We start from the raw sequence: 12,834 nt of genomic DNA on the forward strand, positions 1-12,834 counted from the left end.
ATTAAGTGCCTGCTATGTACCAGGACTTTGCTAAACACCAGGGATAGGAAGGAAGGTGATCAATCAGCAAGCATTGATTAAGCACCTTCAGCGTGCCACACATTGTGCCAAGTGCTAGGAATTCTAAGAAAGGCAAAAGACAGTCCCTGTCCTCAAGAAGAACAATCTAACAGGGGAGATAACCTGGAAACAACAACATTCAAATGAGAGGTGTAGAGGACAAACTGGAATAATCTGATGGTAGAGCCTTAACTCAGAGATTATTCTAAAGGAGGAGACAACCCATAGACAGACTACTGGGAGCATCAAAGATACTCATCAAAAAGAGGCATGCAATCTGAACAGCAAGAGCCTTGGCAGACTTTGGGACCAGGGAAGGCCCTCAGGAGGAGCTGGCCCTGGAAGGAAACCCCACATTCTGGCATCTTCTGGATTTATCAGTGTTTGTATTTGCCCCCAGAGAACAGGGAGTCCATCTTATCTTAACTTTCTGTCTTCCCCCCAGCGAGTGGCCCAAGGTTCTACAAACAAGGGGCTGTTTGTAAGTGTCCATTCCCTGTGGTTGGGAAGGAAACTGGGCCAGGCTCTGCTATGGCAGCAGATTGGAGGGACTAGCAAATAGACATTTTCTCCTGTGTGTTGGTTTTTGCTCCTTCATTGCAGTCATTCCTGTGCTGTATCAGCACATTTTGAAGCTAGTCCCTGGTCTCTCTGGAAGTCGGAAACTGGGTCACATGCTGGAGAGGAGAGAGTTGAAAATATTTCCTGCCCCCACTACAACACTGAATGAATGATGTTAAACAATGCCAAAAGTTCAAGTTCACAGACCCTCAGCAAAAATGGCCCAGAGACCCTCTTACTCTTTGTTTGAAAAAGAAGAGGAATAATAATAATAATAATAAGCAGATTTCTGGTTTCCTTTAGATGGGGCATCCTTTCTGTTGTATTACAGTGGGGGAACTCACACTAATCATTGGGGGAAGGGAAAAGAACAAGTATTTAAATAAAGCCTACTAACTACCAGGCTGTGCTAGGTACTTTTTCAAACATTTTCTCATTTGATCCTTCTAATGACCCAATAAGGTAGGGGTCATTATTATCCTCATTTTACCACTTGAGGAAACTGAGGCAAGCAGAGTTTAAATGATTTGCCCAGGATCCCACAGCTAGTAAATATTGCTAGTCAAATTTGTTTTTTTTGTTTGTTTTGGTTTTTTGGGGTTTTTTTTAGTTTTTTGCAAGGCAAATGGGGTCAAGTGTCATGCCCAAGGCCACACAGCTAGGTAATTATTAAGTGTCTGATGCCAGATTTGAACTCAGGTACTCCTGACTCCAGATCTGGGCTCTCTAGTTTTTGTTTACTCATTTCAGTTGTGTCTGACTCTTCTTGACCCTACTTGGGATTTTCTTGGCTAAGATACTAAAGTGGTTTGCCATTTGCTTCTCCAGCTCATTTATTTTATTAATTGAAATTTTTTTCCAATTACACACAAAGATAGTTTTTCAACATTCATTCATTTGTATATTTATGAGTTCCACTCCAGCTCATTTTAAAGATTAGGAAATTAAGGCAAATAGGGCTAAGTGACTTGCCCAGAGTCACACAGCAAGTTTCAGAGGTCACATTTGAACCCAGGCTCCCTATGGGATTCTGATAATATTTGAATATGAATTCAGGGACAGATGAGTCAGGACTTAACTAAGGTACTTCGATTATGGTTATGATCATAGATTTATAACTAACAGGGACCTTGTGTCCAATCCCCTTAGTTTACAAATGAGGAAACAGGCCAGCTCAAGATCCCACCCAAGGCAACAGAGAAGAGATTCAAATCTGGCTCTTCCTGGATCTAAGTCCAGAGCCCCATCCATAAACTATTCTGCCTAGAGCTCTAACTTTCTAGGAGCTTTCCTTACTCCTGGTGTCTCTCCCTGTCTCCATTCTTCTGGTTGCTTTTAGACAGATATCCTTAAAACATATTTTCCTCAAGTCATTTGTCTGCATCCAAAGGCCCCTTCTTACCCTCAGGGTGAAGGCCAAATTCCTGAATGTGGTATTTGAGGACCTTCTACTCTACCCCCCCCCATTTCCTATTTCCCTCCAAACAAGTTTAACTCCCTTTTTCCTTGTTGGGACTGTCATCTTGTTTCCTTTCTTCTGCATCTGGACATGCTCTTTCCAGCTACAGAAAGCAGGGGCACAAATAGCTATTTCAGTAACTTTGGGGCTCCTCCACTACTGCCACCCCTACATCCTATTTTTCTTTGTATCCAAACTTGAACATTCTCTCAAAACCCAGTTCCCCTAAAATCTTATCCAGGACTTCTCATTAATTTCTTCTTCATCTGAATTGCCAAGTCTTTGGAGTCTGTACACACTTGATTCCAGTCTTCTATTGATAGATGTGGTTTACTTGTGTTGGTAGTAATTGTCCCTTTATATGTGGGTAACTCTAATTTTTTCAGATGACTTCCACATGAATAATGTGGGTTTAAGATGACTCTGAAAGAGAGCATGAGTCTGACCATTTTGTGCAAACTCTGCCTCTTTCCAATCTAACATACCCACCACTCAAGAAATCATCCAGCGATTTTTTTTCATAATAAAGGATAACATAAATAATCTTATTAGATTTGCATAGCAATCCTGTGAGGGAGATAAGACCAGTATTATCATTCTCCTCATCAAGGTAAAGAAACTGAGACTCTAGACTTTTCTGAAGGAAGAAATCCTTTATATGATCCCCTTTCGACCTTACTATGTTTTGGTCCCTCAGTTGAAAACTGAGTATCAGAGCTTGATGTCAAATGTTCTAAGTCTTACAATGTTGTCCATTCAACTAGATCTTCCAGTTTATGGGAACAGAATATGGGTGATTAATAAATATTGGTTTTTTTCAATGATTTGCAAAAACTCTAGTACATTCCCCAGTGTTATCAGAGATTCTCATTCATGCCAGGAAAGAAAGCAAAAAAATCTTTACATCTTGTAGGCTTCCTTTTGGCAGCTGTGGTGGAACTCTTTGAAATATTATCTGGGAAAGATTTCCTGCCTCAAAGACTTACTTGCTTCAGATTTCCATGGACTATAATTCATTATCCAACTGGATATGCCAGTTCATGGCAAAGTCCATATCTTATGTCAAAGAAGTGTTAATGTTTGATTTTTCTTTTTTTTACCCAGGGATTTGAAACTGGATAATATTCTTCTGGATGCAGAAGGTCACTGTAAGCTGGCTGATTTTGGGATGTGTAAGGAAGGAATTTTGAATGGTGTGACCACAACCACTTTCTGTGGGACTCCTGATTACATTGCACCAGAGGTAAGTTCTCCATCCACATTGGGTTGGACCACTCACAGAAGTATTGCAGGTGACCAAGTTTTCCCAGGCAGTATGCTGGCCTTTGTACTTGAAAGAACCATGATCAACATGGGCAATGGAAGAGAAGCCTGCTGAATTCAGAGGGAAGTGAGCACTATTGTCAACTGATAAAAGCCCAGACTTAGAGAAACACATCACTCCTCAGTGTTGCTTTCATTGCTATACAGCCTAAGAGAATTATAAGAGGGAGGAATTTTATCATTCCCAAATCACTAACAACAAATCCAAGACTCTTTATCACCTCAAGGGGTTCGGTTTGGGTTTTTTTTTTCCTCCAAAGTAACAGGACAGGATAGGAAAGGGAAGGGAAATTTTTCTGTATGTTTAAATTGAAAATTATAACAAAATTGTTGCTTTCATCTCGTCAGTGGTTTGAAGAGTTAAAAATAAATAAATACCCTAAAGTTGTGTTTGTTTTTAATATCTCCAAATCAACCTGGTAGACCAGGGCAACATTGAATTCACTCTAGTGTCATAAAGCTCATTTTCAGCATGGCCTATAACATATGCTAGAATAGAATCATTTGTAAGGTTTTAATGTAATAAAATGGAAACAAGTGGGTGTTTGTAAGCACTTCCCTCCCCTGTTCCATGGATGCTCTTCAAGTCATTCATTTTCAAAACACTTATTAGATACTTCACTCAATATGTGAATTCTCTGAAAAGCAGAGAATACCAGTCCATTCTGGGCGTAGATGCCCTTTCAGCAAGTACACCAGAAAACTCAGACATGGGAAGGCAGGAAACCCTGTTCTGAGCTGGTGGAGCCCAGCTCCACCACTAATTTACTGTGTAACCTCAATCCAGTCACTGAACCTCTCGGACAGGTTCCTCCTCTGGCAGATGAGGAGAGTCATGGGACCTGCCCTAACAGGGCGGGCTGTTGTGAAAATGTAAAGGAGATTACCTAGGTGGACTTGGAAAGCACAAGCAGCTATACTAACAGAGGTACAAAGACATGGTGGCAAGGGATAAAAGGAATGAGAGACAGCATTCTGGGGTATTGGGTGACCCTGCCCCAACACTTTTCTACTCACTGTATTCCTGTGCTTGGGCAGTCTCCCTTCCTCAGAACTCTCTTGGCTTATCTCCTTTTCTTTCACTTCCATCTCAGTCTACTTATTAACCTTATCTTTCTGGCAGTAACCATGACCTGGACACTTCCATCTCAGGATTCAGCTGCTGCCTCTGTTTTTCCCTCAAGTTCAATTCCCATCCACACTGGGTGTTAACTACAAATCTAGATACCCTCCCACAAGATGTGGGCCGTTGCCACCTTCGTCTTCATGAAGGCAATTAGAAAGTAGAAATTATCAGAGCTAAGCCTAGCAGGAATCTTACAAAGTTGGCACCTGAAAAAAGAAGTGGGAAGCTTCTGGGAAGGGTGAGCAAGGTGTTACCAAGGATTCAATCAGATCTACCTGTAAGATAAAGTTCACCCAAAGGTAACCTTGCAAACATATTGGTATATGCCTGTTATGAAGGCAATGACTTAACTTCTGGCTTTTGATCATCTAGAAAAGTAAAGTAATCAGGGAAGGCTTCATGAAGGAAATGGGGTTTAAAGTGGAATTCCTGGGGAAAGAAGAGCTTAAAAGGGGTTTTTTCCTTTTCTATTCTTAAGACTTCATGATGATGAAAAATTAGTTTCTCTTCACAAAATTCTTGCCAGACTCTCCTGTTTATAGTGGGGAGCATTGGAGAATCATAGAGCAAGAGTATGAAATGATAAAAGTGATGTTTTCAACTTTCCCATAAACTCTACCCAACCTTTAAGCAGAGCTTCTCAGAGGCAGCTGCTAGGATGTATTTGTATTTCATTTATTTCTCCTTCCTATGCCCTTCTTCTGGTAGAGATGCTGTTGAGAAAAGAAAGGGAAAGTGCAGAAGTCAAGGACCTTAAAAATTGGACAGTAACTATGTGCTCTCCAGAACCCATGGCAATGATGCTTCTAACCCATACACTTTGAATGGTTTGTGCAATAAAGAGAGTAAGCTGTGCTGAGCCATTCACATTTTGACCTGTTCTCCCTCTGTGGGCACACATTTCATAGTATCAGAGGATTGAGAATTGAACAGATTATGAGATTTTAGGACTCCAACCAAAAAAAAAAAAGGAACTCACAGTCTAAGAAACCTTAGGGTCCAGTGCTTTATATTGTATGATGTTAGATGGCCAGCCAAATCAGGGGGTAGAATTTTTGTTAAGTTGTTTCAGTCATGTCTGACTCTATATGACCCCATTTGGCTTTTTTTTTGGCAGAGACACTGGAATAGTTTGCCATTTCTTTCTTCAGCTCATTTTATATCTTTATAATTTTACCTCATTTACAGATGAGAAAACTGAGGGGAAAAGGGTTAAATGATCTGCCCAGGGTCACACAGCTAGGAAAAGTTTGAGACTGGATCTGAATTCAGGTCTTCCTGATTCCAGATTTGGAGTCTATCCATTTCAATCACCTAGCTGCCCCCAAGTCATAGAAGTTAACTGTCCTGCATGGTAAAGAACCTGTGGCTTTTACCTCACTAGTACTATGCTCTTAGATAATGAAATAAAGGACACAGATATTAACAGACTCAGCAGCCAGTAAAGAATTTTGAGTTGTCCACATTTCCTCAAATTCTTTTTTTAATTCCAGTAACCTGTAAGGGCTAAATAGGAGTGAGCACATTACGATGGAGCCAGACCCTTCAGTCCTGCCTCTTCCTTCCTTAACTTACTGCTCTTGAATCTCAAAGCTCAATCAGAAACTGGCACCTCCCATTGTAAGGCTTCCCTTGAGAGTTCTCACAAGAATCACAAGGACCAGGGATCTGGAAGAATGCCCAGTCTTAGGGGGCATTGGGTGGTAACTCAGTCCCAGAAAGCTTCTAGAACCATTATAGTCACATAGCAAGATGAGGTATGGAGCGCTTAGGTCTACAAACCTTATTCTATTCTAAGCCTGTTTTCTTCACTCAATCTTGTAACCTCAGATACTTTCCTTAGAAATTTAGAGGGGAACTGAAAGAGATGTTAGAGGTCATTTCATCTAATTCTCTCATTTACAGATGAGGAAACCCAAAGACATATTTCTGCTTGTCCAGAGTCACATGGGGAACAATTAACCAGATTCAAACCTAGGCCCATTGACACAAACTATATTTATTTCCTCTATGCTGCCTCACCTCTCTAAACCTTAGTTTCCTTATCTGTTAAGTAAGGAGATGATGATAAATCATCTCCAGTTTCCCTTCCTGCTCTGTGGTCTATGTTTCATGTTCCCAATTCATAATAATTCTAGAGTGGAGAGCCTGGAGATGCCACCTAACCTGTTTCAGATAGATAAGAATGGATCATCTATCATGTAGGAAAGCCACATTTCATTTTTTAGTGGTAGGGCTAGCTCAGGGATTGCTTCTGTGTTGGTCAAGCACACAGTATTGGTGTATACCTCTCTAAGGTATATTGGTGTATGGCCTCTCTAAGGAAAAAAATTCAGTCAGAAAAAAAGATCAACCTTTAGAGCTGTCCCCTCCCTCTCCCACTCTTGCCCTTTCCCCTTGTTGTCTGCCCAGGCTTTATTTGGCTCTTGTCAACATCTTGGCCTTGCCACTAATCAGCTTTTTCCTGCTCTGGACAGATTCTTCAGGAGTTGGAGTATGGCCCCTCAGTGGACTGGTGGGCCCTAGGAGTGCTGATGTATGAAATGATGGCTGGGCAGCCCCCTTTTGAAGCCGACAATGAAGATGACCTCTTTGAGTCCATCCTCCATGACGATGTGCTCTACCCGGTTTGGCTCAGCAAGGAAGCTGTCAGTATTCTCAAAGCAGTGAGTGTCTCTCCTTTAACCTTGTTATTCCCCTAGTCTTTCTTTTTTCTCTAACTCACAATCAATTTCTTTTTTTAATTTAATTGTATTTTTTTCAATTAATAAGTATTTAGGTTGCCTTCCCTCCACTGAAAAGAAAAATATAAGAGAAAGCCTTTGTGAAAAATATGCTTAGTCAAGGAAAACAAATCTACAAATTGAGTCTGTCCAAAAAATCTTGCCTTCTGTGTGTGTCTTAAGTCCAACACCTCTTTTTTTGGGAGGTGGATAGCATGCTTCATCATTGGTCCTCCAGAATAGTGGCTGATCTTCACATTGATCAGAGTTCAGAAGTCTTTCAAAGCTGTTGGTCTTCAGAATGTAGTTATTGTGTAAATTGTTTTTCTGGTTCTGCCCACTTCATTCTGCATTTGTTCATACAAATCTTCTAGGAGTTTTCTAAACACATCCCTTTCAACATTTCTTTGGGTGTAATAGCATTCCATTGCATTTATATGTGATACTTGTTCAGCTGTTCCCCATTTGATGGGTATGCCTGTCATTTCCAATTCTGTTCTATTACAAAAAGAGGTTCTATAATTATCTATCCATTTATCCATTATCTACCTATCTATCTTTCTTTCTTTCTTTTTATCTATCTATCTATCTATCACCTATCTATCTACATGCTTTTCTCTTTATTTTGATCTCTTTGGGGTATATACCCAGTAATATCTCTTAATCTAGTGGGAGGCATAGTGTCTGTTTCTTTCTCATTCTCTCATCATTTTCTCTCTCTTTTTTCTCTTTCCATCTGTCTCTCCATTTCCCCTTCCCTCTTCCTTCTCTTCCTCCCCTTCCTTGACTCTCTTTCTTTCATCTCTTCCATTCTCCCATGTCTTTTTTGTTCCCTTTCATAGCTGAATCGGAGTGCTGGGAGTTCAGGCACAGTTCAGAGGCTGCCATCAGAAGGACGTAGCCTGGGATAAATTATTCTTCTTGTGGGAAAGAAACAGAATGTTTGTGTTCTCTGTGGTTGTACATTCTCTAAATCTGTCTCCTCCAGCATCAGATTTCGGAGGGTGGGAGGAGGAAGGAGGCAAAATGCAACCAACTCAAGCTTCTTTGTTATCTTTGATCCCTAAATACATCATATCCTGGGTCCTGACTTGAAGGAGAGGGAGGCATCAGATAGGGATCTGTATGAACTCTGGCCAACTATCTATTATGCCACCCAACTGGGCTGTGTTCACTTCACTCACCGGCCTGGTGGTTCAAAGAGAGAGAGAGAGAGACAGAGAGAGACAGAGACAGAGTTAGAAAGCTTGAATTAAATAAAAATAATATCTCATAGCAATGTGACTGATCATAAAATACTGTGGCTCACAGTTTTAACAGCTTGACTGGACAAGATGTTCATCTCTATTACAGTGAGTCCTCCCGCATGTCAAAATGCTTCTGTTTCACATGTACTCTCTTTTTCCTATTGTATCTTCCTGCAAACTCCAAAGAATGAGTTGGGTATTATTATTAATACCTTTGGCAGATGGGAAATTGTCTATCAGAACACATTCTCTTTTCCCTCTGTTTTCCCTCCTTCTGCAATTCTTGGGATCACAGGATTCAAATTGGAAAGAATCCTAGAAATCAAATCATTTTGGGGTGCCACTGGAAAGAAAGGAGGGAGGAAGGGAAGGAAAGAAGGAGAGGCAGCTAGGTTGCACAGTGGATAGAGCACCAGCCTTGGAGTTAGGAGGACCTGAGTTCAAATTTGGCTTAATAATTGCATGTGACCTTGGGCAAATCACTTAACCCCACTGCCTTAAATGAATAAAAAAAAAAATTTTAATCAGTAAAGAAAAAAAGGGAAAGAAGGAAGGAGAGAGGGAAGAAAAGAAATAAAAGAGGGAAGGAAAGAAGAAGGACTATTTTAGTGCCTATTATGTGACAGATTCTACAATTATGGTCTCATTTGATCCTCGCAACTATTATTATTATCCCCATTTTACAATTGAGGAAAATGAGGTACACAGTGACTTGTCTAGAATCATGGAGCTAGTATGTATAACTAGTAGTTAAGTCCTAAGCACTCTATCTGCCCCACCACCTTGCTACCTCTGCTTGCTTTGGTGAAATGACAATTTGAAGTCAAAAAATCTGGGTTCAGATTTTGACTCTGATACTTATTAGCCCGACTATTTAACTTCCAAAGGATTTCATTGTCTTCATTTGTAAAATGAGGAAAATTATATTCACTCTACCTACCTAAAGACTTATGGTGATTGAAGTACTTTTTATACAGGTGAATTGATTTTATTACTTCAAAAGCCTCCTCAACATTCCCAACCCATCCTCCCTATAGCTGCCAAAGCACAGGTCCAACCATATCATTCCCCAGTGGTTGGTCTTCTGTAGAATAACATACAAACTCTGCAGTTTGTCATTTAAATCCCTTCACAATCTGATTGTAGTGGACCTTTCCAGAATTATTATAATCACTCACCTTCATGGACTCTACCAAGCTGGCTTAAATTGCTGTTCCTTCTCCATCCTAGACCTCTGTCCTTTGCCCAGACTGTATTCTCTCCTCATCTCTCTCTCTGCCACTTACAATCCCCCCCCAAAGCTCAGCTCCAAGGCTGCCCCTACAAGAGGTTTTTCCTGATCTTTCATCCAGGTAGTAGGGCCTCCCCCTTATATTTACCTTATTTACATTTTCCATTTGCTTATTGTTTTCCCCCAAGAGCCTTGCAAGGTGTCTTGCTTTGACAGTTTGATTCAACTTTGACATTGCTTAATAAATATTTGTTGATCAATTGACTCTTGACTATTTTTATTCCTCCTAGTGATTCAGTAAGGTAGAACAGTAGAGAGAATGTTAGATTGAAGCCAGGAAGAAAAAGTCACTTTTACTATAGTGAGAAGTCCGAAGCCAACTACTCTGAACTGCACATCCTTATCTTATCCTGCTACCTTGAGTCCACACATCCTTGCCCACTCTCTCCTGCTTCCCTCCTGTCCCAGAAAAGGAGGTGTCCCAGCATCTTACTAAACATCCCTCTTTCTCTCTGAAGCATTTGGTACCATTGCCCACCCTTTGTGCATCAGCTCTGATCCCATGGTCTCAAAGTTATTACATTTTCTCAATTGCCCTATTTTTCTCTAATACTCCTTTTGTAAAAATTTACTTTATTTTTAATTTTAGAATAAAAAAGATTTCCATTACATAGTTTAATTTAAAAAAGATGATTCCACATGAAACTTCAAATATATTATTTTTAACTTGCTAGTCATTTTAAATATATAATAAAGTTGTCATTCAAATTTCTTTTTTTTTTTTCTTTTCTTCTCTTTACTGGCTCTTTGCCCTCTTTGGCTATCCCATAAGGCAGGCATTTTCCAAGAATCTCTCTTTAGTCCTCTTCTTTCTGTATCCTTTCTCCTTTATAATCTCCTTTATTCCCAAATCATTAACTATTTATTTCAATGGAGATGATTCCCCATCTTAATCTCCAGCTCTAGACTCATATTTGTAAATGGGTATAGAATATTGTGTCGATGTCCTTGGACTATAATTCAAACTCTTCATGTCCAAAACCAAGTTTATTATCTTCCTTCTGACTTCACCATCATTAACTTACTCCTTCTTCCACATTTGTAACCTTGGAGTTATCTTTAACTTTTCCTAGTCCACTTTCATATCTGTTTTCTAAATTCTGTTGATTCCATTTTTGCAGCTCTTTCTGCACTGCCTGCTTCTTTCTGTTCCCAATGCCACCACCATGAAGCAGGCTGGCATTACCATGTGCCAATTACACCATAGCCCCCTAACAAGTACTGCCATTTCCACTGTCTCATACTATAGTGTAGCCTTCATTTCACACAATCAAAAATTATTTTTAAGTACCTACTATATGCTTTCAAATACTGTGATAGGTGCTGTGCATACAATGAAATTTATATCACATTTAATATATTATATTATAATGCTATGTTATATATTATGTATGTTATATAACAATTTGTTTTTATGTTACATTAGTCAGGTTATGTCATATTATATATATATATATATTATGTCATGTTATATCTATTAGTTTATACAGAATAAAGATAAAAAAGAAATGCAGCAAGTTAGTTCAGAAGGAAAGTTCCCTAGAAGTTAAAGGGATAAGGAAAGGCTTCCAAGAGATTCTTAGCCTAATCTTTTGGGGGAGGCAAGTCTATAAATAGATTCAAGGGGTCTATGAATTTGGATGGGAAAAATACATCTTTATTTTCACTAACATCTAACTGAAACTATTCTTATGAAAAATAGTCTACAGGTTTCGCTTGGCTGCCAAAAGGGGTTCCACGACACAAAAAAAGTTAAAAATTGTTGATGAAGATGATGGTACTTGGGTATCATCTTGAAAGGAATAGAGGCTAAGAAGCGGAGTTGAGGAAGGAGGGCATTCCAGGTGTGGCAACAGCTGGTGCAAAGGAGATAGAATACTATATGGAAGGAGCAGAGAAGACTAGTTTGGTTGAATTGTATAAGAAGAGAGAGTGGTATCTAAGGAAGCTGGAAAAATAGCTTGGGGCCATGTTGTGACTTCCTTTTTTTTTCAAGGCAAATGGGGTTAAGTGGCTTGCCCAAGGCCACACAGCTAGGTAATTATTAAGTGTCTGAGACCGAATTTGAACCCAGGTACTCCTGACTCCAGGGCTGGTGCTTTATCCACTACGCCACCTAGCCGCCCCTGTGAATTCCTTAAGCAGAGAAATTTGTACTTTATCCTAAAGGCAATAGGGAGTCACTAGGGTTGACCAGGAAAAGAAGTGCCATGGCTCCAGATCTGGCACTTTATTCAACATGCCATCTAACCTTCCCCATTTTAAAAACTCAAAACCAACAGTAAAGCAAATAGAACACCTTATATATTTCTTGTAATCTGCCTTACATGTCATTGTGTCTTCTCTTTAATGCTTCCTCTATCAGCACACTGGAAACTTGCTATTAGAGTCTAAGTGAATCAATTCCATTGTTCTTCATTAAAGAAATGATTCCTTTCAGCCTAGAATGCTCTAGGGGTGACTTTGCTTAGTTGGATCACTTACCATAATTTCTACAAACTGGTTTAACCTTCCACTGTTTCTTTCAGCTCTAAGAGACAGTATGGCTCATATCCATCCATCATCCTGCCGCATAAGATTTTACGAACGAGTTTATAGTCTAACCTCATGTTGGTTTTGGCAGTCATCTCTTTATGTTTGGCAAGTAAGACAGATGTTTGCTGATTAAGGTGCTTTCTGGGCTCTTTTAGTCTCCTTTCGGTGGTAGTTAATTTACGTTAGTTATACAACTGATTAAAATATGGTCAGGTAATCATTTTCATTTCTGGTACATTTCCCATTTTTGTTCCACCTTTAATATTTATTTCAAAAAGTTCAGAACTAAGTTGATTTTATTTTATACCAAATCTTTTTGCCATGACTCTTTCATTTTGTTCTTTACTGATTCTGTTCTTAGCTCCAAGGAGTTGATAATCCAGCTGTACAATTATCAAATTAAGGGTAACTTTCTTTATTTTTTTTTGCAAGGCAAACAGGGTTAAGTGGCTTGCCCAAGGCCACACAGCTAGGTAATTATTAAGTGTCTGAGACCGGATTTGAACCAA

At 39.6% G+C, this 12,834-nt stretch overlaps 1 protein-coding gene across 2 annotated transcripts in view; it reads left to right on the forward strand.

The window, feature by feature from the left end:
- The window catches only part of PRKCE (protein kinase C epsilon), a 653,543-nt gene that overhangs the window by 596,511 nt on the left and 44,198 nt on the right, over positions 1 to 12,834 (forward strand). For both annotated transcript variants that reach the window (XM_074205195.1, XM_074205202.1), the window contains 2 exons: positions 3,185 to 3,323; positions 7,007 to 7,195. In XM_074205195.1, coding sequence (XP_074061296.1) covers positions 3,185 to 3,323; positions 7,007 to 7,195 — 328 coding nt within the window. The remainder of the gene's footprint in view (positions 1 to 3,184; positions 3,324 to 7,006; positions 7,196 to 12,834) is intronic.

The sequence above is a fragment of the Macrotis lagotis genome, chromosome 1 (assembly GCF_037893015.1).
Source record: "Macrotis lagotis isolate mMagLag1 chromosome 1, bilby.v1.9.chrom.fasta, whole genome shotgun sequence".
Classification (NCBI taxonomy): domain Eukaryota; kingdom Metazoa; phylum Chordata; class Mammalia; order Peramelemorphia; family Peramelidae; genus Macrotis; species Macrotis lagotis.